Below are 27,719 nucleotides of genomic sequence, written 5' to 3'. Positions count from 1 at the left end.
GACAACCGGTTTCTTAAATAGGTTAGAAGCAAGCTGGCACCAACTCACGAACTAGCGCCTACCACCTTTGCGCTTTTCTGCTTTTACAGAGAAACAGAAGTTGTTCTACCGAAAGCAGTTCTGCCGCCGCAGCAAACAACAAACCTTAAAATTTTCGAGGTTGTACTTTACAGCTGGTCATAGCTTGTTACCAGCTTGAAGAGTACCACAAAAATACCAGGACTTTTTGCCGTGTATCCGCTTCGCATAGAGCCAATACCAAAATCAGCCAAGCTGTTACGGCGCCAAAGGCAGGTTCCGGGAAAAAAACAGAAAAAAACAAAAAGAAAATGGAAAAAACATCAGTTGAACCCAGACAGTCCATCGCAGCTTTCCGCAAGATTAACTACCAAGCTACTTTTCATTTTTCCAAGTTCTTTTAATTGACACGCTGGACTAACATTTCAAATTTAAATTCCCTCATTTCGACACATCACCCTTCGGAACTCGGAGTTAAGTGACAAGAGCAGTGGCGCAGGAACCGTTTTGAGATTGGCTGGCGAAAACCGCAACAAACCCACGGCCTACAACTAGCTTCTAATAATATTTTGACTACAGATGGCCAATGACCCAATAGCTGAATATGACCCAATGGCGGACCCAACATGACTTTGTCTAGCAGGTATGTACAATGTCTGATTTCTCCTTGCTAGGTCCGATTAATGGGTTACCATATCACAGACGAACAAACATCACGGGCTCCGTGCGGCTCGGTTCCCATGAACTGGTGTAGTTTTGTTTGTAAAGATGATTGCTGAACGAAATATAACCGCCATGTAACATTCGATGCGTCTGGTACTGAAAAAGATCCTATCTTTTGAGTGTCCTAAGACCCCGGCGCGCTTGCGGCGAGCTTCACAGGCACTGTGTAGTTGCTGAGTGAACGCGATCTGTTTCTCTTTTCGGGGGAGGGGTCTTCTTCCGGACATACGCTGCTTTGCGAGCCTACTGCCGGTCAAGCTGTGGTGTCACTTTCTACAATTGGGGGGGGGGGAGGGAGGGGAGCTCGGCCGGAAAGGTTGACCTCACAGACCCCTATACCAGATTTACCCCCGGATTTCGACCGCTCGAATTTGCTTCTTCAATGATTAAATTAAAAGCAAATCTTCCCATGTTTGATATCTTTAAAAATGGTGTTTCTGCAAATGAATGGCTACCGATTTCAAGTTGATGGGAGCAGTCTTTTGTTAAGGGTTAGAATGGGTGCGATTTACCGAAAAAAAAACATCGCAGTAAACCTTAGTAGGGAATCAATGATAACTTCCGCTGTCGCTGATTATGTTGTATAACCACCACAGGCACGATCATAGGACAAGTACATATGTAACTGTCGGTTGTCAACATGCATTCAGTTTTATAAGGGCTACTCGGAACTTTTAAAAGCTGGCACATCTTGCAGTTAATTGTTTTTTTATTCCAATTGAGGTGCTGCCATTTTAAACCTTATCAAACATTTACAGACTGGCTCAACATATGAAGAAGGTAGCATGACACAATCATTATATATCTGCAGAATATGATTTGATAAAAATGCACATGATACCAATAGTGATGTCTTTAGGTACGTACCACCTAGTGTACCAAAATTAAGATAATTGTACCGTACTATTTGACCACGTATCCCTTCTTTGCTCACATACATTGAGAGGACTCAATGGAGCATTGGGGGGGGGGGGGGGGGGGGGCTCATGTAAGCGTTGGGGACTCAGCTCCTGTCCCCGGAAGTATATAAAGTTACGGCCTCCCCCCTGCGGTCAAGTATTGTATATTGGTGTACTAATATCACGGAGTTGATGATGAACGTGACAGGCGGAGCCAGGGAAGAAATTCGGGGGAGCGTGCCAGGGCTCAGATTTTAAGGAACAAAACTCAAAACGGGTGGTTTAGTAAGCGTAAATATCAATGCCAGGTACATGCATAAGGGGACCCACTACTGCCATTTGCGTGGACGGTAAAGGGAGTGACCCATATTTGGGGAATATTTCAAAAACATTTTCTGGTGAAACCTCAGGACCTTTTGCGTCTAATAATAGCACTGGGTAGTCCATCGCAGCATCACCAAGGTGTAATAAGAAAGTGAACTGTACTTACTTTCGAGACCAAATCAAGCTGTCAATGCCTTCTAGCAGCACTACACTTCTTCCTATCTTGGAAGCCTCAGAATGCTCTTGCCCTTGCCCGTGACAGCTGCGGTCGTCGCGACTGATGTCGCGGATCCGCAGAATCTGCTTAATACCATCGTCAGCTGTTACGGTCTACAGGTACCACTTTTAAGCTGTTTGAACTCGCACGGTGCGGGTCTGCGACCTGAAAAGTGGCAGGGCTTCTGGAGCTTCTGGCATCCATGACGTCAGTACATATGAATGCTTGTGATAGGCACAGCGGGCAACGAAGGCTATTTAACCAGAAACGTATCGAAGGTTGAACCGGTGCGTCACCATAGACCATGTGATGCTCTGTTTCCCAAAGCCAAAGTGTGCTTGAAAACTGTGCTAAACGCCATTGGGGAGAAATTAAAGCCTTAAAAGGATGTTTCGTTGAGTTTTTGCGACGAAAACCTCATGTTTGTATGCCATTTCGGTAAAAATGCTACAAGCTTTCATGACACCTTTATATATGCGTTTTAAGAAAGTAGTGTATTGGAAAAGTGATAGAACGCAAGCGTTGGGAAAATAAAGGCAACTTAAAAAAATATTTTCAATGTGGTCAGCAGGGAGCCCAAAAGGTTTTCTTCCTCAAAGCGGCTACTTCTTATAGGAATTCCGAGCTATTGGAATATCGGATTTCGAGAAAACTGACATTACTGATCAAAATGGGAGCATTCGATCTGAGAACAAGTGAAAAACACAAAAAAGGCGGCATACTCCCTTTAACGTGCACGTGTTAACGTGTACATGTGAACGTGTTAGCGTGTACACGCGGACGTGTTAGCGCGTACGTGTGAACGTGTTAGGGTGTACGTGTAAACATGTTAGGGTGTACGTGTAAACGTGTTAGCGTGTACGTGTGAACGCGTAACGGTGACAATCTTCGGGATCGGAAACGATGACTTCAGGTGACGTGGGGTCGGATGGCTAATATTCCCCAGCAGCTGCAGATAGAGCATGTAAACAGAGTGTAATATTCCCCAGCAGCTGCAGATAGAGCATGTAAACAGAGTGTAATATTCCCCAGCAGCTGCAGATAGAGCATGTAAACAGAGTGTAATATTCCCCAGCAGCTGCAGATAGAGCATGTAAACAGAGTGTAATATTCCCCAGCAGCTGCAGATAGAGCATGTAAACAGAGTGTAATGTAATATTCTCCAGCAGCTGCAGACAGAGCATGTAAACAGAGTGTAATATTCCCCAGCAGCTGCAGACAGAGCATGTGAACAGAGTGTAATTGGGGCTTCAGACGTCTAGTCAGCGCAACATTTCTCTGGTCTTCTACTTATCTTCCAGCCTGGGGGCTGAAGTTGTACTAAATCCATAATGTTGCAACTTCTGACTACTCCGCTGGCGCCCTGAAGTCGTGACGTCATCACTAGCAGTTCCACTGTGATGGCGTTGTCCCCACCATTCTTGCTCATTCCATTTTATTGCGCTGATCTAAATGCATATATTGTCCGCACAACTCCTGCCATTTCGTGTTCGTTTTATAGATAATAACCACAATGGTCTCTTGATTTCAAATGTCTCGATGATCCCGTGAATGGGATGCTCCACGGCCTACCGCAGGTCACTATGGCGGCTGAAACTCACCGTGGCTCTAATACAAAAAAGCATGCATACGGCATGCAACTGCATACGGCATACAACTGCATGCAGACAACTAACACCGCCATGCTCGCGACTGGTCCGTGGATCGCTCACGCTCCTTCGAGACTAGCGCAGCGCATGCTGACTGCCCGGCGGTCGTTCTGATAACTAATGATTGGAGCAGATGGCGCCAGGTGCGTTCATCCAGTTCAATCAAGCCTCGAACACCGTGGCACTGATAATCTATAATGCCAAGTTGTTCATTCGATGTCTGCACATGTCTTGCGCGCAAAATTAGGATCTGGGGCTGCCTGGCATGCCCCAATGCCGTTTCAAAATGCGTGCAGGCTACTTGTTTCGAAGCATGGCAAATTGACATACTTCAAGGGTTATACCCCTTCTTGCACTCATGAATCAAGGCATATCGAGTGCAAGCTTGATTAAGATGTCAATACAATCAGGTTCCGATAGGTAAAGAATACCCCTGAGTCTGTTCAAGCAAGCAGTTAAGATATCAGCCGACTAGGCCGTCACATCCCGAGGGTAAAAACTGATTCATGTCATGTCGTGATCCGTGTTCCAACTCTGGGAGCAGGCTCATCACCGCCGTCTGATCCAGCCCATCCTGATCCAGTGCCTGATGCGGCGGGCGGTTTGTCACCGGTCTACCGGCTTTGACTAGAAGGGAGCATCAGAACCCATGCAGATCTCAAGGCAAGGTAACATCGTATTGCACATCACGAAATCTGCTTGGGCAAGTGATGCATGTCTCATGCCGGATGCACCCGACATTAGGATAAGCCTCATGCTTAACAAGCCTAAAGCCAACCCGCGCTCCAGACCGAGATACCCACCTGCAGAAGAGCCTCGCATTACAGCAGCACCTATATGGTTTGAGACATTCTTCAAGTTTGTGGAAGTAAGAATAGCGGCAGCGCCCGACCGGTGTTTTGAAACTCATACGAAGGCAGAGTGCCTGGAGCTAGTGTACGGCGAAAGACCCGCGTTAGTTTGGCTGACGCCGAGACGGTGTTACGGCGCATCAGGACACCTGCTGCTACACTATACCAGGAATCCGCACAATCCGGTCTAGCAGTGATCGAGTTGGTTGGCACTGCGGGCACCTTGGAGAGCCCATGAAACGCCGAGGCCCCCACTAAGCCTGCATACTTGATCGCGGACTCCGACCCAGCCGGTATGCTTAACTCGATGCATCGGCCGATGCATTCGCCCGCGCAGGTGCTTACGTCACGGAAAAGGAGCCGAGCACGGCTGAGCAGAGGGCTGACTGCCGGCGGCGTTGGCGGCGCAGCTTCAGCTGGCGGAGACCTCCGCCGCAGACCCCGGCGCTGGCGGGGCGGCGTCAGCCGGTGGAGACTTCCGCCGCATACCCCGGCGCTGGCGGCGCTGGCGGGGCGGCGTCAGCCGGTGGAGACCTCCGCTGCTTACCCGGGCGCCGCCAGCCGGGCCCCCAGCCGGGCCGCCGCGCCGCTGGCGTGGCCACCTCTCGAGCGCGGCGGGGGCGCCGCCCCCGCGTGCCACGTATGCAGAATGCCGGCCGGCCGCGCGTCTGCGCGCCGCTCGGCTGCGCTGTATGGGCGTGATGAGATCACCCGTGCCGTTCTGGACAATGGGCCGGGCGGCGACGGGCCCGTCTCACCACAACACAGCCATCGCCTTGCGCGCTGCCCAGCGTCCTGGCGTATGGCGCGGGCCCGGCTCAGCTGAGCCACGTCACGGGATCTCCGACTGCAGGCAGCGTCTCAGCGCGAGAGTTCAGAGGCGGCGCCGCAGCTGATGCCGAGCGCCAAAATTAATCCCAGTGGAAATGTGGAAATGCCAGTGGCAGTCAGTCTGACATCATGCTGTTGCTGGAATGGTTTTAGTTATCATGAACCTGGCTGTACGTAACCACGAGGAGACAAGAACGCGCGGGAGTCAGAATGTTGCAATGGCATTGTTGCGCCCCCACCTACGCTCCATTTCGCCCGGTAGAGGGGCAAGCGCGCGATACAACAGCTGTCCACTGCATGAGCCAAACGCTAAGCTGCATGCGGGAGCACTGAAGTGGCAGTTGTATCTCATTTGCCGCAATTACCAAATTTGCAATGTTTTCATCACAATCTCACCTTTTCTCTAGAAAACTGTCCAGTGCGTCATCACACTGCAAAATGTCGAAAGTAGAACGTTTTATGTCTGAAAGGGGACAGGGCTGTTAACTGCACTAAATGATCTTCAAGATGGGTGATTCAGTTCAAAACACCATACAAATGTGGAACACCTCCTTTAAGTTAACAAGCGCATGGGGTTTCCAGCTGTTCTCGAGGAGGCTCTCCTATACCGAACAAATAGTTATGGTCAAGGACATCATTCCACCAGCATCGGCGACCCTAACTTCGATATGTTTGGGACGCTTGGGCCGTTGGGTCAATTTTCCGTTTGTCAATGGCTGGTACTTACCGAATCCATCCGACATGGAGTTATGACGAGGGAGAAAAACCGACCTCCACACCTGGTCAGGACAATCACAGACCTTGGACGGTGCCCCTAAAAGCATACGGGCATTTTCGGGGATCTGTGGCATCCCCTACGATAATGCTGGTGGCGCGTCTGCTCCTAAGTATACATGCCATCAGGCAGGTAAGCGAAATGCTGTGGGCACACATGCGCCCAAGGTAGATGTTAAAATACTAGGGTATATACAGCAGCTCAGTCACATTCCATGCTCGTGACATGAAATCAAAGCAAATGGTGGCTTGATTCATGTTGCTTTGTACTTTTTACTGTGATTAAACGCCACGGATTTTCACCAGTTCCATGGCAAGGAATATTGACAACAACAAGCCGTGAAGGGGCAAAATGATACATGTAAAACAATCCGGTTTGTGACTGTGTCAGCTTGTTGAATGGCATGTTCGACAATGGCAATGTACGGTAAGACTCTGCACCGTACAAGGACAATGGACACCTTGTACGGTGATTTTTTTAGAACGTTTGTTGTAAACGTGTCTTCATGTTATCCATCTACCCGGTAAAACCGAGCTAGATTGCATTGAACCATCAGACTGCCCAAAAGATTTGGTCTGTTCCGTTAGAGTTCCCTAGAAAGTGTCTAGGACAATATTTGTGCTGCATATGAAGTTATCACAGGTGAGTTGACCTGTGATACGGACACGCGACCTGTGACCTGTGACACGCGACAGCTTGCTCCAGTCGAGCAGCCCCGGCCGTTTCAAGGAATCTCCCTCCTTTCGCTCGGTCGCTACAGGCGTGCTGGGCCTCCCCACAAACAAGCACGTGGTCTCTGATGCCGCTGATGATTCACCGAACTGTCACCCACCACCCACGCGTAACACGGGCCTCACTCGCAGCGAGCGCCGCTCACGCACCGGGAACGAGTGCCACCGGTGACGATCAGTCAGGTCCCACCCCATACCAAAATTAGCCCACAATCAGCTGACACCCGCAATCAGCTGACAGCCGTCAGCACGTCATCATTGTGCTTCGAGGGAAACGGAAGTCGCAGTCTGGCTGCTCTGTGGCTTGGCTGTCTTAAAAAGTGCGTGCAAGAAACGAAGGGCTGTGATGATTTGTTTTAAACAAATTCCATTCAGCGGTTAGAAATGCTTTATAGTGCTTTTATCTGAGTGTCACTAGGAATTCATGTATTTGTTATTGATTATATACTGGTGCCAAAATCAGGTGTCCATGCTATCTAACCAGAACTCGTAATCTAAACTACAACACACAACTGTATGCATGTATGGACGCGCACTAAATGCGCACATGCCTACTGATCATGGATGTCCCGACTCCAGAGCTCAGTGCCACAATGGAAAACATCCGATGCCACACAGGAGACCTGTCACCTGGTCTCTTCGTCGGATGATAGCCGCTGCTCCGCATTTTCGTCAGATGATGTGCCGGATGATCCGCATGAACCTGCACCAGTTAAAATCACCGCACATTTTGCTCGTGGGAACGTAGGATGCGTGACAGATAATGGCCCTGATGATTTCGCAGTTGACTGTTGATAAAAAAGACTGGGATGATGGAAGGCTGCCAATGACGTGCGTGGGTGCGTGGGGGTTAACAGCGTCATGCAACTTCCTGCAAAATAACCCCAAAACGTGTAATTAACTAATCAGAATGGGGCGCGCATTATTAATCCAGCCGCGCTCTGCTTCATCATCGGGCAGTCCGCGCCGCGACACCAACAGGGGTGGTCGCGTGCCAGGCCGTGTGATCCGAGTCCCTTTCCCATGACCTGTCCGCCAGAAGACCGACAGCCCCATCTGTCCGGTTACAACACACGCTGCACGCTGGCACAGTGCCGGCGGCCAGCACACTGCACAGTGACTAAAGGTGAGGGCTGGCCGCGCCGCGCACCACGTGCTGAGGCGTCGGCGGGCCTGGCAGCAGGCCGGCCGGGGATGTGGGACGGCGGGGCCCTTGTGTGGCGCCGCCGGCGGCGGCATGGCGCTCTCGGAAAGAAGTCGGCTCGTTCGCCGTGGGAACCCGTCGCCCGAGAGCCCGTCAACAACATAGGACACAGCACGAGGGAGGCTGGCCGCCACACATCGTGGCCACGGTGCTGTCTTGTTCGCAGCTGGCCGCCCGCGCTGGCGGTAGGGACGCCCACGGCCCCTTGCCGGCTTCGCGGCCCGCAGTTAGCCGGGTCCATCTTCTGCGGTGGGGGAGGCCATACGTCGCTCGGTGCAACCGGGCTGACCACCGCCGGCGTCTCGGCGTACCGGGCTGACCACCGCCGGCGTCTCGGCGTACCGTGACCGGGCGCAGCGGCCGCGTGGCACGTTATCGTCCGACACGTCGGCAGCTGGAGCCTGGCTCAGTTCCGCGCCGCCCCTTGCCCGGCCATGTGGTATGCCGGCGAGTCGGAGCAGATTTACACACATTCACGTTGTTTTTAAAGTTCACCTCGGTCTTCGACGCGTCCCTTCAGGGCCTTTCACTGGATTTGCACGTAGCACGACAATTAGCCATACACTTGCATGGGGCTGGCCGTCCGTCATCATAGCACAAACGGTAAATGTCCCAACCATGAAAACTCCAACATTTGCGCGGTACCTAACCACCTCTCGGCCTTCCCTGACATGGAGATACGCCTGCATTTGACAGTTTATTGGCAGTCTGTGCTTCAGCGCTTAAGGAACTGTAACGCTAACAAAATGATGTTTCCACATTGCTGCCAGCTTAACGGGAATATCGGGGTCTCCATAACATGGAAAGCAGAATGATGTCAAAGAGGACACTCAAGGCCACCGTAGGTTTTTCATTTTAAAAAAGGGATCGTGCTTTGCAGCCCTCTTTTGGAAAGTCTGATGTCTCACCTTCATACTTCAGGCACTTTTTCCCGATCGCGATATATTTCGAAATGTGATATTTTTCCATGGCGTTAAAATCTGCCATCGCATCAGATAGTACTGCTCCAAACAAACAACTTAGCTACATTTCTTACTTATGCTGAGAGTGTTTGTCTTCCGGGTCCATTTTAAGTGCGAAAGTGATCACTTTTGTGGTTGATATCTACCTAAGTGGCAAGTTATGGCCACGTTGTTTTATTTTTCAGACATATCTTGCATGAGGACCCGAAAAGTAAAAAGTAAAAAAGCCCTCTCCAGCTGATGCCGATAACCACTTTACATTTTAGAGTGTCTGCCCAATCAGCTCTCGCCAAGGAATTTCATTTGAGACTGCGACAAGTCCGCACAACATTTCTAATAATAAAAATTTGGTTTCTGTCCAACGGACAACGACTTATTGGCCACTACGTTGATCACCTTTCGATTTCGGCATATCCATTTGAAATCCGAATTCTCCGATGCCGAGTAAGTTCTCCGTCACAAACTTCATCAGCTGTTACCACAATGACTGTGATTGGTCATGAGGGTAGCTGGGGAGGGGATGCAGGTTCATGCTTGCGTTTGTGTCCCAACTATATTCACCCTAACCCATGATCCATGGTATGTGGCAACGCGTGGATGTGGCACCTAGGCAGATACCCACTACCCAATAGGCGTTTACGCTGCTGTGTTTCCCGTCGTAATGCTCATCTCCGTAGCTACAAAATTCAGAGCCTGTGATGGAAGTCGGACAGGTTTGTAATGCCACATCAGGATTTTGTGGTAGGCGTATGCTGATGCCAATCTAAAGAAAACATTTCAGTACATGTTGGACAACCAATATGACCGAAGGTAAAGGCCTTAGACATTGGCGCAACCATGTCTCTGAGATGGGGGAAGGCTACGGTGGAGATCAGGATTCAAGAGATCAACTGGAACCTAGGCTGTACAACCTGACAGAAAGTAGCACTGCGAACGGGGAAACTGTGAAATACGTACATTCCTCAGGCAAGTAAAATTACATTTCGGGAAATTGTGAGCCATATCCTGCCCCCAGTGGTTACACTCAAGGTCTTGGCTATGTTTACCAATCTACGTATCTTTTTGCCCACATGGGGCAATTAGGGCAGACATGGGCAAACACAGTTTATGTTAGAATGCCTTCGCATAAGTAAATGTACTTAAGGTCAATGAAAAAACTCATCACATGATACGACCCGTAATTTAACACTGCAAACCCTCACCGCACGGCGTTTACCACATGACTGTCCGACGTCTATGCTTGTTGGAAACAATTAGCTATCCTGTAGCGTTTTTAGCGACCTTTCATGCTTTAATAGGCGAACCCCACTTTCATACGGGGAGGCTTGCGAGCCCCCTCCCCCTAAGGTTTTCGGGGGGGAGGGGGGTAGCTCTCCAGTATCCTGTGCAATCGTGCCGAAATTTTCAATAGCCTCTGGAGCAGCCATTGCGCATATTTTAACGTCTAAAATGTGTCCATACCAATTCTAGCTTCTGAAAAGCGACGGGTTTTAGGAACCTTGCACGGCAGGTCCCTGCCGGCGCGGGCTGCCACCGACAATGGACGTTTCCGCGGTATTGCGCGGCGGGCCGACACTGTCACGTCGACGGAGCTCCACATTATAAGCGTATGCTTGAAACCTAAAATTACATACCATTGTACTCCCTGCTGACGTTTCGTGACGCCTCGAAATATGATACTGCATGTAGGAGCACGTAAAGCTGAAAAGTTATGATTTCTGGAAAAGTCGACCTTTCATCCGGCTGAATGGGGCCAATCTTGAACCTAGGGACACACAACTTATTACCAATCGCGAGGTCTCGTAAAGAAGAATATTGTGGCAACGTGGTCTGTGTGTGGTGTGCTCAACACGTCTGTGTGTGGTGTGCTCTTCAGAGCTAAGGTGAGAGAAGTTCGAAAGGCCACGTGTCACGTGAGGTGTATTTTAACCAAGAACGGAAACATTGCTAACGATCACGAGCAGCTGACTCACTGTAAAAATATGGTCTTCAGTGGACATCAGGTGGTGGGAAGTCAGGAATAGGACAATTTTCGTACTTGGGAAGAATACCAGACCAGCCGGACGGCGACTAGGGCCTGAAGAAGAAGGAATACAGAATAATTTGTAAGTGGTCAAATATGATGCGTTCCAACTCATTTTTGGGGCGTGAACATGTCAGAAAGCACACAGTTTTTCTACATCCTTGTAAATAGTAACATCGCCCCCCCCCCCCCACACCCAAGTGGCAAGCAATTTCAAGACACTGAACTGCACCGTTCAGAGTCGGTCTGGACCAGATCCTCCCTTCCCCGCGGTCACGTGGCAGCGGACTGAACCATGCCAACTCCCTCCACACCCGGGCATGCGGTCACGTGGCGGCGCACTGGATCATGCCAGCTCCCTCCACCCCGAGCATGTGCCCGTTTGCATGGCCATCACTCAGCGCGCCGGCAGGCCAGGCCAGGGCAGCAAGAGAGACGATGAGAATGGAGAATGCCTGAGAGATTCCAGCCATGTTTTTCGTGGTCGGTTTGAAAAGGCGTTGCAGAGAGGCCATAGCAGCGCAGCGGTTGCTTCCGTTTCTCCCCGCGCCTACCAATGTTTCATCTGGTGTCATCCGTCTTGGCAGCGGTAAATGCAGCCCAACGAGGTGGTATGTGCTCTGCATGCAGTGCTCGGCCCATATATCTAGCTACCAGCATGGCATGAAGCTTATGTCGCCTATTGGCCCAGAAAATAAGTCCAAGAGGCCGCTTATGTGGTGTGCTTTAAACGTTACGTCTGCATGAAACGTGAAAGTCATTAACATCACTACCTGTTACGTATTCGGAGCTCTTACGAGCAAAATGTGCAGTGATTCTAACTGGTGCAGACGACTTCGCATTCCAACATTCTACGCAAATCGGCGACTTTAATCTGACGATGATGATGATGGCTGGTTGTCATCTGAAGAAGAAACCATGTGACAGATCTCCTGTGTGGCATCAGATGCGGTCCAATGTAACATTGAGCTCTGGAGCTCGTACATATATACTATATATATATATATATATATATATATATATATATATATATATATATATATATATATATATATACGCAAACAGTATGGTTTATTCACATATTATAACTTGTTTCATGTCGGTATGGGTTTGCTCGTTGGAGCGATCGCTTTTCACACTGCTGGTGGGCTGTCGGCAGGTTTGCAAGCAACGCTGGCAAGCTTTTTCCTGCTGCAAGACGAAAGAGGGCATGTTACCGGTGCTGCACGAGCCGGGCGCGAGCCACTGCAGTCCAGTCCATCGTGCCGATCGAAAGGCTTGTCACTGGGCGCTGAGTCACCGACTGCGGGAGCCATATATGGCATAAGCGTCGTCCGACCTCGCCCGCTCCGCGGTCAGACGAGGCGACCAATGGGCGCGCCGTCAGCCGGTGACGTCACGCACTCGACAGTCTACTGGTGATAGGGCGGCGTGCCGGTCGCCCCAGACAGCAAGCAGGAGTGCAGGAGTCGGCTGCACATTTCCCGAATTTGACACCACACGCCCAAACAGACAACATGCGGGAGATTCTGCACCTGCAGGCCGGCCAGTGCGGCAACCAGATCGGTTCCAAGGTGAGTCGGCATCATGAAATCGGACGCGATTCGTAGCCTTGTCACTCGGCCGTAATGTGAATCCATTATGAACAACGCGTTAGCTGTTTGCGTATTTTCGTGCCTAGTCCTGGCAGGTTAAGTGTTCTATGACGTCAGTAAGTAGTCGTGCTTCGCCGGATGCCCTGTTTATGTCACGGCGTTGAGCTTCCATCTTCCAGCAACGCCCGATCTGAACTAGTTTTGGGATGCGTTTCACTCAATCGCTTTTCAGCTTTGATAGATCTATAACGAATAATTTGTTACCTGCCTTCGAATTCAGAACAGTGCATTTCAACTTTGAACTTGAATTGCAGAGCGGTCCTCCCCACACCCATGTGCAGGTGAACGTTCGCATGCATTTCGAGTCGGTGGGTGCCGCACCAGGCGCCCGCCGGTCTCGCCGGCGCATTCCGTGGCACGTCTCCACTCCGCTACCGCGCCGGTGGCTGACCCGGTGTCGGGGCTGCGCCCGCACCGTTACCGGCTGCACGGCGGCCTCGTCGAATGGCGCCGCCGCCGCGTCACATTTCAGCGCGCGTGCCCGACGCGGTCTAGACGGGGTCGGGGTAGCGGCGACCGGCGGGCGGGCTCCAGCTCGTCGCTGTGCTGCAGCCATGTCGCAATCGCTTGTGCTCCTCGCGTGCGGCACCACTTCCTGGCCAGATTGGAGCCGTCAGCGCCGACCGCCGCTCCGCCCCCCCCCCCCCCCCCCCCCTCTCCCGCCCCGTCCAACCGTTCACCCTTCCTCTGGGAGCAGGTGGAGAGCGAGTTGAATGCCCAGCGCTGCGGCGCGTCACACGCCGTGACTAATGATCTCGCCAGTAAATACGCGCTGGCAGCCGCGCAGCGCCTCAAAAGACGCCGCAGGGCCCTGCGCCCCACTTGGTCGGGGTCAGCGTGAGCCTGACCCGGGCGGCGGCGGGGTCAACGTCGGCGATGACCTCCCACTCGGCCTACGCCCGTCAACCTGCGGTTGTGCAGAGTCGAGCCTTACCGCGCGGGCGAGACCGCGGCCGCAGTATGTTTCCGCCTGGCCTGCGCGCTGACGGCGAGGGTTCGGTCGAACCGGCCGGCCGGCAGCGCGGCGGCCATGTTTTCTTTACAAGCGCGCCCAAGGCCGGAGCGTTCATCGAACCGTCCGGAAGACTGTGGGTTCTGCGCCTGCTGCCTGGACAGGCTCGCGTCCGCGGTAGCCTCTCGACCCGTGCGCCGTGGAATTCGCTGCCGCGCGCCCCCAGGAGCATGAGGACGAGGTGCGCTCGCGTGGAAGACGAACCGGTTGCCTGCACTGCGGCTACTTGCATGCAAAACGTGCAGAGGGTTCAAATGATGCATCAAACCGACATGTTTATGCACGCGCAGTGCTTCGGGACATTTTCTGGGGTTCGGTTACTCACATGCACTGCGGCTCCAACCCCTTCACCCTCCTACTAAACGTCTGAGTGCCAACGTTTAAACGCACGCTCCGATGGCGTGCTTCTCCCTGGCCGACACAGCGGCTGACGCGTCACGTGACGTCACTCAGCGGCACCGCCTGCGACTCGTGACTCGAGCCGGCCGCCGACTCGTTCCAGTCGGCCCGACTCGGCCCGCTCGCTGTCTGCGGTGGCGGCGCCGGCCGACCAGCTGCGATAACATTCCGCGCCGCTAATGGTGTGAATGCGGACGTGAGTGGGGCTCGGTGCGGACGGCGGCGGCGGCGCCGGTCGGTCGTCCCCAGCCAGCCCGGCCGCCGTCCCTAGCCAGGCACCTGCTTGGCCCGAACGCGTCGTCCGGTCCCTGACCCCACCCTCCCGTTGCAGCCCGTGTTGCAATGGTGCCCCGCCACGCCACGCACGCCTCAAGGGAGGGCCGAAGGCAGGTCGGCGTAGGCGTGCCCGACGTACCAGCAGCGGAGGGGGAGGGAGGGGGGGGGGGGGGGAGGGAGGACGGCCGCGAGCATCGGTGGAAGACTCAAAACCCACTGAATTAAGTGTCCTTCGGACCAGTTGACTGTGGGCATGACAGCCAAACCATGCAGCGTAATTCCATTGCTGCTCGCGGCTTCCGACACCGACAGCCTTCCGCCGAGAGTGGACTGTCACCCCGCCGGGAGCGGACCTTCAGCCCGCCGGGAGTGGCCAGTCGGTCCGGCGGGAGTGGGCAGTCGGTCCGCCGGGAGCGGTCAGTCGGTCCGCTGGGAGTGGTCAGTCGGTCCGCCGGGAGTGGCCAGTCGGTCCGCCGGGAGTGGACCGTTGATCCGCCGCTGTTCTGCTGTTGTTCTGCTGCTGTCCTGCTGCTGTCCCGCCGTTGTGCTGCCGTTGATCTGCCCGCCGTTCGGGCCCCCGCCGTTGTGCTGCCGTTGATCTGCCGCCGTTCGGGCCGGACGGAGGCAGTGGAGCGGCCGGTGGGTCGGGCTGTGTTGGGCGGACGGCCCCGCCCGAGACGGGCGCTGCCTCGCTTCCGCTCCCACGCGCATCAAGGCAAGGCGCCGGGCCAGCCGTCACGCGCCGCTCGCCGGAAACATGTCAATCGACGAGCCGGCGTCGCGGCGATCTCCGGCCTGCGCGCCTGGGACGCGCCAGCTGTGGCGCAGCTTCCTTCGGACGCCCGTGTAGTATCGCGGGCCGCGTGGTGGCTCCGAACGGTGGGGGCGGGGGCTCAACCGCAACTATATTTGTTTTGTCATTGGGACGCTCGCCGGGCTGGTGTGTGAGTTTGAGGTGGCTTTTATTTGGTGTGCCCACCTGAGCGGCAGCGAATAAGAGACAGCCTAGATTTCACGCGTGCCGGCATGGGTGCTGCTTTGAGTGCGGTGGGTGGTGGGCGTTACTCGATTGTACGCGGTCCAGCCCGATGACAGTCACGCCATTGTGGCATACAACTAACGGTCGAGGAATGGCTGGTGGAGTGTCAGTGAGCATACGGCACTCGCTGATGTTTGTGAATATTGGGGCGCCGTCTGTGTGAGGATTGCCAGCGCAGGTAGCGGATGAGTCACGAAAAATTTGCTTTGGTGCCTATCGTTTACTCCATACTCCATATATATATATATATATATATATATATATATATATATATATATATCGCCTCCCTCTCTCCCTCTCTCGGCACGTCCCCATGCCTCTGCCTTCACCCAGCGCCATCGCTTTCGTTCTCTGTTCTCTCCCTGTTGTTAGACGTCGGAGGCCGTGGCTGTCAACCCGTGATCAGCCTGACCCAGACGGCCCGAGCGAAAGGACCGCAGCGGCCTGGTCCTCTCCGTGCCGCCGACCCAGTTCAGCTGTACATCCCGCCCGTCATAAACACGCCGCCGGCTCACAAAAAGGCGCCCGATCTGTCACAGGCGACCCCGTCGCACTTGCGACAAAACAAAACGCCGTGTTGCCGCAGAGCGGCGGTGGCAGGGCAGAGCGGCGGGCCGAAGGCGGTCCGGTTCCGGCGCTCGCCGGCCGGTGCCACCGGTCAGGTCCCTAGGAACAGCCAGTCCCGTCGGCGCGATCCCTTGTGGCGGACCAGCCGGTCTCGCTGGCCCGGTCCCTGGTGACGGAGCAGCCGGTCCGCTGGTCCGGTGCCTGGTGACGGACCGGCCGGTGCCGCTGGTCCTGTCGCTGGTGACGGAGCAGCCGGTCCGCTGGTCCGGTCCCTGGTGACGGACCAGCCAGTCCGCTGGTCCGGTCGCTGGCGACGGACCGGCTGGTTCCACAGATCCGATCCATGACGACCGGCTGGCCATGGTCGGCGATCAATCTGCGGTATGCAGGACCGGTGGCGTCGAGGTCTCAGGTGTCGAGGTCGCAGCGCTCCGGCGTCGGCGTGGGAACGGCCCGATGTTAGTGCTTTTGAAGCGGCGGTCATCACCTGCATTGATCCACCAGCAATTCATGATTGTTTCGGTACCGCTCGAGGAGACTGAGTTTGGGACATTGGTTCTTCACCCGGCTTCTTTCTGGCGCACTTCAATACGCCAACAGAGATTTCGTGTGACCCAAAACCACTCGTGGTTGGGACTTTGGACCATCCCGGTATATCATCCTCATTCGCTTACTGATGACGCTCTGTGTAGGTTAAACCTGCACACAGATTACTGCACAAACGTAGAATGGCGGCAGTTCTATCGGCATCTAAGGCTGGCTCGCAACCTGTCCACGTCCAAAAATCTCGTGGTCCCTTAAATAACAGCTGTTGCAGTCGATGCGCCTCGGGCGATAACATTCTCTGGGCCTGCAGAACTCTCTGCGCGATATGTGTAGCGCATGCCGCGGTAATCGCACAAAGCGGCGTGCATCCTGTCGGGCGCGGCGAGTATTCGCCGAAATATGACCGGTGCGGCGGCCCGCGCTGGCACCCGGCCAGATCGGTGGCCGGGGCGCTCGGGGAGACGTGGGCCGCTGCGCCGTCACGGCCACGCCCCGGGCGTCACGGACCAGGCGCCTGATCACGAGACAGCTGGAGGGGTTCGTCTTCACGCGCCCACCGCAGCTGAACGGGGCGGTCCGCTGACGAATCGCGGCAGCTGGCGGTGGCCGCGGCGGCGCTGTCAGAGCCGCTGCTCCTCCACGCCCGTGACGTCACCCCTGCCGTCCGGGGGCGCCGGGCCGGCCCGCGGGGCGCCGTTCGAACGGCGCGGCGGCAGGCCGTTGGCGCCGGCGGCGTCAGCTACGCAGCGCGTCGGCCGCCACGCATATCATTAGCGAGGCCTTGGGCCGGCGCACAGCGATTCGCCGAAGCGGCTCGTCACGGCGTCACTGAGTCACGGCCTGGGCTGCACCACGTCCCCCTGTGCGGCGGCCGCACGTGACGCGCCGTCTCGCCCGGCCGCGGACTCACTCCGTGGTGTCGGTCGGCCGGCCGCGCCGCGGCAGCATGGTTCCATGCGGCGCGTCCGGAGCACCCCGCTCCGCGCGGCCGGGCGGCCCGCGCTGCATCCCCAAGATTCGCTACGTAACTGTAGCCAATCTTGGGGACAATCACTCGCTGGCCAGCACGGTCGGAAGACGGCGCGTCTCGGGTGTGTCAAGGTGCTCGGCTCGTGGTGAATTTCCACGTGCCCGGCTATCGCGTGGGCGGAGTTGTGGGCGTTTGTTGTCTCTGTTTCGAGAATAGGCGCTGTAGTTGATTAAAGGCAATTCACTGGTATTTATCTGCCTAGGCCGCATCTAAATCATGTAGTGAATGGCAAATCCTTAAAAGAGCTGCATGGCTGTTGCTTGGTGCCGAATATCGTGATATTAGCCTGATAATATCGAGGATAAAAAAACCCGCGCGGCCTGACAGTCGCCCGTTCTGTAAGCCAGCGCCGCGCCTAATTGGGGTCGCTCCGTTCTGCGTCAGGGCAGCTTGACCCGGCCCCGCCCCGGCCATTTGGCCTGCCATCTGGTGGGCGGAGCGGCACAAGGTCAACCCGCCCTCGGGCCGCCGACTGCCGCCCGACCTTGTGACCTTGTGACCTGGATCGGGCGAATCAGCATACAGCGGTTGGACGGGATCGTGCGCCGCCTCGGATGGGACCAGCCTGGTATTTGGAACAGCGACACAGCGATTCTTGCCGCCGACTCGCCTGTGGCAGCTAACGGCGGCAGGAATTATAGCGGCTGCCGTGATGCCAGTTGAACAGGCACTGAGAGTGCGATAATTTGTGCGGTAGCTCCGCCGTTATCATCAGCCCGACTGTGTGGGCGGCGTCTGCGAGGTCGCGGGGTTTGCTCCATCGTCCACCGCCTTCCACGGCTCCCGGTCCCAGAACGGCGGCGCACCGCACGTCCGACCCGATCCGACCCGACCCGACCCGACCCGACCCGGCAGACCTCTGACTGGGCTCCTGCTCCGCAGTTCTGGGAGGTAATCTCGGACGAGCACGGCATCGACCCGAACGGCAACTACGTCGGCTCGTCGGAGCTGCAGCTGGAGCGCATCAACGTCTACTACAACGAGGCCAGCTGTGAGTACGGAGCGTCCGGGGTGGTCACACTGCAGCTGGGTGCAGCCGGTGAACTGGCGCGCACCAGCGGCAGACTGGCTGGCCGGAACTCTGCCACCTGGCCTGTTTTAGTTTACCAATCAAATGTCACAGTGTTCCAATTCCGGTAACAAAGCGATTGTAACTGGAAGCTCTGAGCACATAGAGGCAGCTTCTGGCCCGTTTTTAGTATGTTGCCCGTTTTCGAGCATTTTTGGCCGTGACGCTTTTGATTTGCGTCAGTTTATCGACGGAGGATGTTCACTGGGGATTTGAAGCTAGGCGTCTCATGGGCCCGGTGTGTGACCAGTGAGCTGTAACAGCCTGGTGCGTGGTTGGGCTTGCACGCATTGTCAGCCGCCAGCCGTCAGCCATTTTCACCTAAGAACCACGCTGCGTAAGCAGAACGGCCGGGTGTTCGGCTCTTGTTACTAGTCTATGTCACGTCTGCTGTTGAACCTGTTCTGAGCGGGCTGAATGTTGTTAGACTCACCACGTCCTGCATGGTCAGCAATAACACGAGAATCGCGCCACTTATCGTGTGTTCGTCATCCGGCCACATATGTTCAGCGGGTCGGACTGAGGCGCTTATCTGCAAGGGCGATTGCATCATGTTAGAGCTTATGGTGCAGACTGTTTTCGCCGATGCGCTCCGGAGCGCCGTCCAGGCCTAGGGACGTGCTATCCGGCTTTCATCACGGCCTGCTACGGCCGGCCGCCGACGCCGCTCCAGGCACTTCCGGTCGGCGCCGCGGCCGAGTCTGATCTGGCGCGTCCGGCACCAGCCGCGCCACAGTTGGCCGCAGGGCGGCGGTGCGGCGCCGGCGGCGCGCCGGCGCCGCACCGCCCCGCTCGCTGGGCTCGGGATTCGCAGCTGGTCGTCAGCGAACGGTGCGAGCGAGGGATGTTTGTTGATCACTTCGGACGGGATGAGATGGATGGCATCGTCCAGCCGATTGCGCATCGGAGTTTGTTCCCACCCTGGGACTCGGCAGATGGGAGGAAGGGTGGAGGGAGGAGGCGAGGCGAGGCTAGGGGACGCCCACGCCCACTGCCCCAGACGGTGATGTCAGAGACGCGTCCGGAGCTGACCAGCGACCACAACCACCGGGCGTCTGAAGATTCCTCTGGCCTCGGGTGCTGCTGGCGACAGCCCCCGCCCCTGGCCGGCCCCCAGCTGCCGCCGGCGGCGGCTCCTCTGACCGGCCGGGCCGGCTCTCACTCGTAAAACTGCGGCATGCAGCCGACTAAGTGGCCGCTTTGAGGGCTGTTATTGGACGGCTACTGCTCGCCACGACGCCTATCCAATGGAACTAGGGCCGCGAGCTGACGTACGTGCAGTTACGAGCCAGGCTCTGGCCCTAGACTCCTGGCTCTAGCTACTTTGGCTCTGGCTTTTGGCTCAGGGCTCTACGTCCCTGGCTCTGACTCTGACTATGGCTCCGACTCTGGCTCTGGGCTTCGGGCTCTGGTTCCGTGGCTCTGACTACTGGCTGTAGCTCTGGACCAGCCTCTGCTGTCCGCGGACGTAGGACTTAACGATCTTGATGTGCGGGATGGTGCCGCCCGACGGCCCCGGTCTCCCTCGCCAGTTTTTGCCAGATTGCCGTCCGACCAAGCTGATAGCCAGTGACGTCACGGGCGCCCGCCTCGCGTGCGTTCAGCCATAGCAGCTGCGCCCCACATTCCTGTCTAGACGCCGCGCACGGGGCCGCATTCCAGCCGTCTGAAGGCTCTGACCCGAGTAGCTAGGCACTAATCACGGCCCGCGCCGGACTGCCGTGAGACCATGGGCGAGTCGGCAGCCGGCTAAACAGCGCGGCAGACGGGGCGGACAGGCGGGCGGCGCAGGAGTCAACTCGGGCCGACAGCTGGCGATAGCCGCGATGGTAGCCGCTCGACGACGACGTCAGGCTCGCCGACGCTGCTGCCGCCTGGTGGCGCCGGCCGGTGTTTGGCCTCCGTAACGGCCCGCCGCATGTGCCGAACGATCCAGCGGCGGCGCCGCTGCGGGGGCATCACCCGCGGACGCCGCCGGGCCCGGCCAACAAGCGCCACACCGAGCTTACTCTGCTTGAAGCTCCGGCACGCGTCGGCGGCGGACGGCACCGCCGGAGGCTGCGGCTACTCCCGCCACTGTCGCCGGCGCCGGGACGGCCGGGCGGTCGGCGACCGAAACCCGCGTCCGAGCGTCCGAAGGTCCCGCGCCAGATACGGCGCCGGGAGAGGGCCGGGCCGACCGAGGCCACGCCGCGTGGGCTGGCCGCCGGCGCGGCGCACGGCCAGCAGGCGGCGGCCGTGGGCGGCGTCGCTTTCGAGGCTGTCCCTCTGTCGGCACTGGCGCGGGCAGGATGGCCGTGACAAGCGTGCAGTGACGGGCGACGAGCGGCTCGGCCCGGCCGCGGTGTGTTGTAGCTGCAGCAGACAGCCCCTCCCATTAAGCCCGCCCACGCGCAGACTGCGTCCAGCCTGTTCCGAGCACTAAAGGCAATTTGGACGTTACGCCAGCGTTCAACAGTCGGATGCGTCGATTACCGCGACTGTGCCGCAAGTGCGGAGCCCCGCCCCCGCCAATATGTGGGCTGCCAGCCCGGCGTCGCCCCGTCACCATGGCAACGCCAGTGGGCGGACCGGCTGCAGCACGCGACCGCCCCTCGGCTGCACTTGTTCCTTGAAGGGCGATTTAAATGCCTCGTTCTGGCAGAGCCTGTGAGCTCATGCGAGCGACAGTGAGGGGGGAGGGGGAGGGAAGGGGAGGGAGGGAGGTAATCTGGAGGCCAGCGGGCGAAGAGCGTGGTCGGGAACAGACGTGGGTTGTGTGAGGGAGCTCCTTTGTGCCTTCTGGGTTCGGGGCTGGAATACTGAGTAGGCTAGTGTCTTCACTGTATCGCTGAAAACCAACGTCATGTAACATTCTTGTGAGGTGGAATGGGGTTGACGAATGTTCAGTCACGATTTCGGTCGTAATTTGTATGTGAAACCTATTTATTAACCCCGGACGACCTCGCTGCCAGGCTTCATACTAAGGCGCTCGTGTCAGCTGTGTGAATGGACCCGGACACGATCCAGGTCTCATACAAGGGGTATCCGCTGGGGTGGGATCCATGCCGACGACACTGGGTCCGTCGGACGCCGCGCACCACACGCCGGCAGCCTCACTGCCTGCCGCCAGACCCCTCCACCACCCGCCGCGCGCCGCGGCGGCGGCGCCTGCGGTCTGCGGCGCGCCTCCACGGCGGCGGCGGCGGCGGCGCCGCTCGGCCGGCCGCCGCCGGCGTTAGTCACCCACTGCTGCCTCCAGCGGGTTCACCGCTGCCCCTGGCATGAGTCAGCCGCAGGCCAGACGAGGCAGTGCAGCTTCAGCCAGCCAGCCAGCCAGCCGGCGCCTGTCGCCGGCTACCGCCGCCGCCGCCGTCGCCGCCGCCGCCGCCGCCGCCGCCGCCGCCCGCTCCGGTTGCTCCGTTTGTCCCGCCCCCTCCCTTTCGCGCCCCATTTAGGCGTGGCTGAGGAAGTCACCGGTGCAGCTGTTGTGCACCATGTTCGTCGGGTGGCGCTGCTCCGGAGAGGTGGTCTGGTGGAGAGAAAGTGCCGACGACGGCCGCGCACGGCTTATGGGCGAGTCATGGCAGAGGTAACTTACCTGGGTCGGTTCAGGTGACGTCGGCCCTTCCCTCACGCGCCTTTTGGCCGGCGCCGGCGGCACATTTCTGTCGGGCGGGCGTGTGCCGCCTCGGCGGCGGGAGACAAATCGCGCCGCACGCGGCCGGCTCCTTACGTCATCCGTTTCGATTCAGTCATGACAAGGCTCTATCGAGTCCCACGCGGCTCATGTATGGACAAGTTCGACTGAAAACGCGTTTCGGGAGTTGCGTGGTCCTGAAGTCAACAGCGCGCTTCTCACTCATGGGTATTCTTTGTTTGGGGGTCTTTGGCATTCATACGCTTCGTCCAAAGGCTCCCCTTAAACCATCTGCCGGGCCTTCCGTGACATTCCGCCGCCATCCGAACAAACCATACACATTCGGCGGGCAGGGAATCAGACAGGATGGTGTCAGGGGCAGGAGAGCACACATGACATCCTCAGGGCAGTGTTCGGCTCGGCTCGGCTGTTGAGTGTCTTGCCAGGGTGTTGGGGTGTCTCTGGAGTGGCAGTGCCGTGAGGAGAGCCTATCAGCCAGGCCAGTGCACTTACAGCTGTGCGACATCTGCACAATGACCTGTAGCTCTGTGACAGGGAAACTGAACCACCTCGCCTATGGCGCACCGTTTGAGGTCATATCTCCCTTCCACCGAACGGCCTGCCCGCCGCTGCCCCTCACATCGAATATCGCTGCAGCACATGCACTGGCTGCCGCAACAGGCCTAACAACTCGGAGCATCGGCCGGACGCCGGCCAGCGGCCCGCCTGCGGCACTGATTCGAGCCCGTCCTCGGCGCCGCCCCGGCCAGCGGCGTGCCTGCCCTGCAGGGTCCGGTCGGTCCGGTCCGCTCGGCCCTGCCGTTTGCAAATAACCGCCCCGAGGTGCGCCGGCGCCGGCTGTTGCCGGGTCACGTGACTGGTCGGGCCATGACGTCAGCCAGTAATGCTGCTCTCTCCCCTTATATGGACGAGTGACGGCCGGCCGGCACGGCGCGACGCCGCCGAAAAAGGCCAGTTTAAAGGGAGCGAGCCGGCGCTGGCGCGCCCGAGAAGGCGATAACGGTACGCTTGTCGCGAAAGAATGGTGGTGGCCCGCCTGCGAGCGGCAGCGAGGCCTCTTGTCGCGTCCCAGCTGCGGCTCTGTGTACGCCGCCGCGGCGCAAAAAGTGTCCCAGATCGCGCGCGATGCGGACCGCCGTGCAGAGGTTAGACAGGCGTGAAGCGGCAAAAACAGGGCTCGGTGCGGCGACGGGCGTGTGGTGGGGAAGCGGGCGGGGCGCTCTCAGCGGTCACTGTCGCTGCGCGCCGACCTGGCGGCCAGTCCGCGGCCCGGGCGGGGCCAGAGATCCGGCCGGCCACGGCGGCGCCCCGAGGCGGTCACGTGACGAGACCGGCAGGGCGATCTGATCGGGCGCCGGTGCAGGCCGCTCCCATGACGGCTTTAAGAGCCCACTTCAATGCAAAGGAGCGTCCCGCACGAATATGCCCCCTGCGGCACGGGATTCGGTGGAACTTATGTGATATGGAGTGAAGACTCGATACTCTGGCCCTCGGGCTCAGCTCCGACTGAGGCCACATCACCATACATAACTAAGTCAAGTCGCCCAGTGTCCTTGGCAAGTGACTGCAGTGATCACTCACGCGCTCACGGCAGGCCAACACCTGCGTGACAAACCATGCTCTTCCCTTTGTTGCAGCCGGCAACTACGTGCCCAGATGCATTCTGGTCGACTTGGAGCCGGGCACCATGGACTCGGTGCGGTCCGGCCCATTCGGCAAGCTCTTCCGACCCGACAACTTCGTCTTCGGCCAGTCGGGAGCCGGCAACAACTGGGCCAAGGGCCACTACACAGAGGGCGCCGAGCTGGTCGACAGCGTCCTTGATGTCGTCCGCAAGGAGGCGGAGGGCTGCGACTGCCTGCAGGGCTTCCAGCTGACACACTCCCTGGGAGGTGGCACCGGCTCAGGCATGGGCACCCTCCTCATCTCCAAAATCCGGGAAGAGTACCCCGACCGGATCATGAACACATACTCTGTCATGCCCTCCCCCAAGGTGTCCGACACCGTCGTCGAGCCCTACAACGCCACCCTCTCCGTACACCAGTTGGTGGAGAACACAGATGAGTCGTTCTGCATCGACAACGAGGCGTTGTATGACATTTGTTTCCGTACCCTCAAGCTGGGTAACCCCACCTACGGTGATCTCAACCATCTCGTCTCCCTCACCATGTCCGGTGTCACCACCTGCCTCAGGTTCCCCGGCCAGCTGAACGCTGACCTTCGGAAACTTGCCGTCAACATGGTGCCCTTCCCTCGTCTGCATTTCTTCATGCCCGGCTTCGCCCCACTGACGGCGCGCGGCGCCCAGCAGTACCGGGCACTCACCGTGCCCGAGCTCACCCAGCAGATGTTCGACGCCAAGAACATGATGGCCGCGTGCGACCCGCGCCACGGACGCTACCTCACGGTGGCGGCCATCTTCAGAGGACGCATGTCCATGAAGGAGGTTGACGAACAGATGCTTAATGTTCAGAACAAGAACAGCAGTTACTTCGTGGAATGGATCCCGAACAACGTCAAGACTGCTGTGTGTGACATCCCACCCCGTGGTTTGAAGATGTCTGCCACCTTCATCGGTAACAGCACCGCCATCCAGGAGCTGTTCAAGCGCATCTCGGAGCAGTTCACGGCCATGTTCCGGCGCAAGGCTTTCCTCCACTGGTACACCGGAGAGGGCATGGACGAGATGGAATTCACCGAGGCGGAGAGCAACATGAACGACCTGGTGTCCGAGTACCAGCAGTACCAGGAGGCCACCGCCGACGAGGAGGGCGAGTTTGACGAGGAGTACGACGACGAGCAGGCCGAGGTCGCGTAAACGGCCGCCCGCAACATCACTGGGGTCCAAAGGTCATTCCGCACCGGCGGGTCGGCAAGCCGACCGCCTCCGTGCGACACTCCTGCATTGCTGTCTCGCAGCGACCCGGCCCCTCCCCCCTCCATTTCTGGTACCGCTCCCGCTGTCGTCGCGTCAGTTGTATAACACCCTCCAACCATTCCAGAAATGTCCACATCTTTCAGCCTGCGAGGCGCAAGTGCTCTTGATGCTAAGCTCGTGAACCAGCTGCATGCGAGCTGAACTAGTGCCGTTTGCACATGTGAAATGCTTTACCGCTTGTTACAAACGTTGTGATCAGCCAATTTTATATATTTTTACTTTGGAGTCGATTGTAAGGAATCAAAAGGTCTGAGTCTGGAAGGAACTGTTTTCGAGTGATCCATGCTGTCTGGAGAACATGATACTTTTGAAGACAGCGTGAAATAAAGAAAGTCTTAACGATTATCGTGTTTGCTGCCGATTTTTCTTAAGAGGCCTGTCGTCGATAAGACCTTCGAAAAGCCTCGACGTCCGACACATGCCCGCTACGTCCACACCCCTTATGCAGCCGGGGAATCCTCGGGTTTAAAACCGGCGTACCTACCTGTTTGGCTCCCCGACCATGTATCCGTTGCCCTTCAGCAATCTGCACGACGAGGGCGTCGCCTTTCCAACTGAAGTGGCACCGCCCATGAGGTCCGACGCGGGAGGGGGGGGGGGGGGGGAGGGTGGAGTCGGGAACAGGCGGACGCCACAGCTTGCCGCGCATGGGCGTGCCCTGGACCGTTCCCACAGCGAGCCGTGAAAGGCTGATGAGGGGGCGCCGGTCAGCTGACCAGCGCCGGTCGCAGCTGGACGGCGCCGGCCGCAGCTAGACGGCACGCCCCCCGCGCAGTGGCTGATTGGACGATACGGACGCGGCGCAGAAGGTGTCCCAGAACCAATTGAATTTAGCCGAGCCCTCTCGGGGAGCTGTAAAACGGATCGACTTGGTGTCGACTTGGTGATGAACTGATGATGACTTAGTGCCGATTTGGTGCCAACAACTTGATAAACTAACCGGCGCCAGAACGCGCCGCCCGGCTGTTGTAATTCGGCAACGCTCCCTGGAGCAGCACGTTTCATGGCGTGGGGCGGATCACAGACCCATCCCAAATCAGCAGCTCACATAACTCCCCTTTTTGCCGGCTGGGAGCAGCGTCAGTGTTGGGAGCAGGGCTAGGACCGGATGTAACCACAGTCCGCACAGTCAGGACGGCCTACGTCAGCAGGATGTAACCACTGTCCTCATAGTCAGGACGGCGTACATCAGCAGGATGTAATCACTGTCCTCACAGAGTCAGGACGGCGTACATCAGCAGGGTGCAACCACTGTCCTCACAGAGTCAGGACGGCCTACGGCAGCAGGATGAAACCACTGTCCTCATGGTCAGGACGGCGTACATCAGCAGGATGTAATCACTGTCCTCACAGAGTCAGGACGGCGTACATCAACAGGAAGTAATCACTGTCCTCATAGTCAGGACGGCGTACATCAGCAGGTTGTAATCACTGTCCTCATAGTCAGGACGGCGTGCGCCAGCAGGACGTAACAACTGTCGTCATAGTCAGGACGGCGTACGCCAGCGGCACACCCGCCACATACGACACAGGAAACCCCACTGAAACGATAGACTGCGGCGCGGTTTGGCGCATAATCAGACGCATGTCTGAGGCTAGGGCACCGGAAGTGGAGAGGGTTAAGCTAGGCACCTGGGAAACAAGATGTACGGCGTTCGATTGTCCGCTATTTCCGCCCTGTCCGCGAGGGTGAGAGGCGGGCGACGCCATATAATCACAGCACCCGAGCTCGTCCTTACGCCTCGATTACGTTCAATGACAACATATTGATTAAGCATACTTTCTCATCTTCATGTATCTTACTAGAGCCTGATAATCTCCACCTTCCGAGCTCCATGCTCCTCTCAGTCAAAATTAGGGGGCGACATTTCTAGCACCAGCAGCCCATCGTGAGGCCCAAATCGCCGATGGCCAGTGGTTCTGCACTGCCATTTCTGGCTCGCGTAAGAATGTTAAAATGGCTCGCTGGCAACTGGCCAGCCGCGGAGTGGGAGGCTGGCAGCTGGCCAGCCGCGGAGTGGGAGGCTGGCAGCTGACCAGCCGCGGAGAGGGAGGCTGGCAGCTGACCAGTCGCGGAGTGGGAGGCTGGCAGCTGACCAGCCGCGGAGTGGGAGGCTGGCAGCTGACCAGCCGCGGAGAGGGAGGCTGGCAGCTGACCAGTCGCGGAGTGGGAGGCTGGCAGCTGACCAGCCGCGGAGAGGGAGGCTGGCAGCTGACCAGCCGCGGAGAGGGAGGCTGGCAGCTGACCAGTCGCGGAGTGGGAGGCTGGCAGCTGACCGGCCGCGGAGTGGGAGGCTGGCAGCTGACCAGTCGCGGAGTGGGAGGCTGGCAGCTGGACAGC

General features: G+C 57.5%; 1 protein-coding gene across 1 annotated transcript; it reads left to right on the top strand.

Annotated features, from left to right (window-relative positions):
- Positions 1-12,641: 12,641 nt before the first annotated feature.
- Positions 12,642-25,721, top strand: LOC119099385 (tubulin beta chain). The gene is made up of 3 exons (XM_037222526.1): positions 12,642-12,781; positions 18,614-18,722; positions 24,078-25,721. The coding sequence occupies exons 1-3, from the start codon at positions 12,725-12,727 to the stop codon at positions 25,256-25,258; spliced, it is 1,347 nt and encodes a 448-aa protein (XP_037078421.1). The 5' UTR covers positions 12,642-12,724; the 3' UTR covers positions 25,259-25,721.
- Positions 25,722-27,719: the final 1,998 nt, after the last annotated feature.

This window comes from Pollicipes pollicipes, unplaced genomic scaffold (genome assembly GCF_011947565.3).
Source record: "Pollicipes pollicipes isolate AB1234 unplaced genomic scaffold, Ppol_2.1 Scaffold_4740;HRSCAF=5597_pilon_pilon_pilon, whole genome shotgun sequence".
In the NCBI taxonomy this organism is placed as follows: domain Eukaryota; kingdom Metazoa; phylum Arthropoda; class Thecostraca; order Pollicipedomorpha; family Pollicipedidae; genus Pollicipes; species Pollicipes pollicipes.
This window is presented reverse-complemented; position numbering and strand designations above follow the sequence as displayed.

Bases quoted from the DNA above. Each gene is read 5' to 3' on its own strand.
- LOC119099385 (XM_037222526.1), top strand. From the start codon at position 12,725: ATGCGGGAGATTCTGCACCTGCAGGCCGGCCAGTGCGGCAACCAGATC. The intron at 12,782-18,613 runs GTGAGTCGGCAT...CCTGCTCCGCAG, and splicing joins GCAACCAGATCGGTTCCAAG to TTCTGGGAGGTAATCTCGGA. The intron at 18,723-24,077 runs GTGAGTACGGAG...CCTTTGTTGCAG, and splicing joins CTACTACAACGAGGCCAGCT to CCGGCAACTACGTGCCCAGA.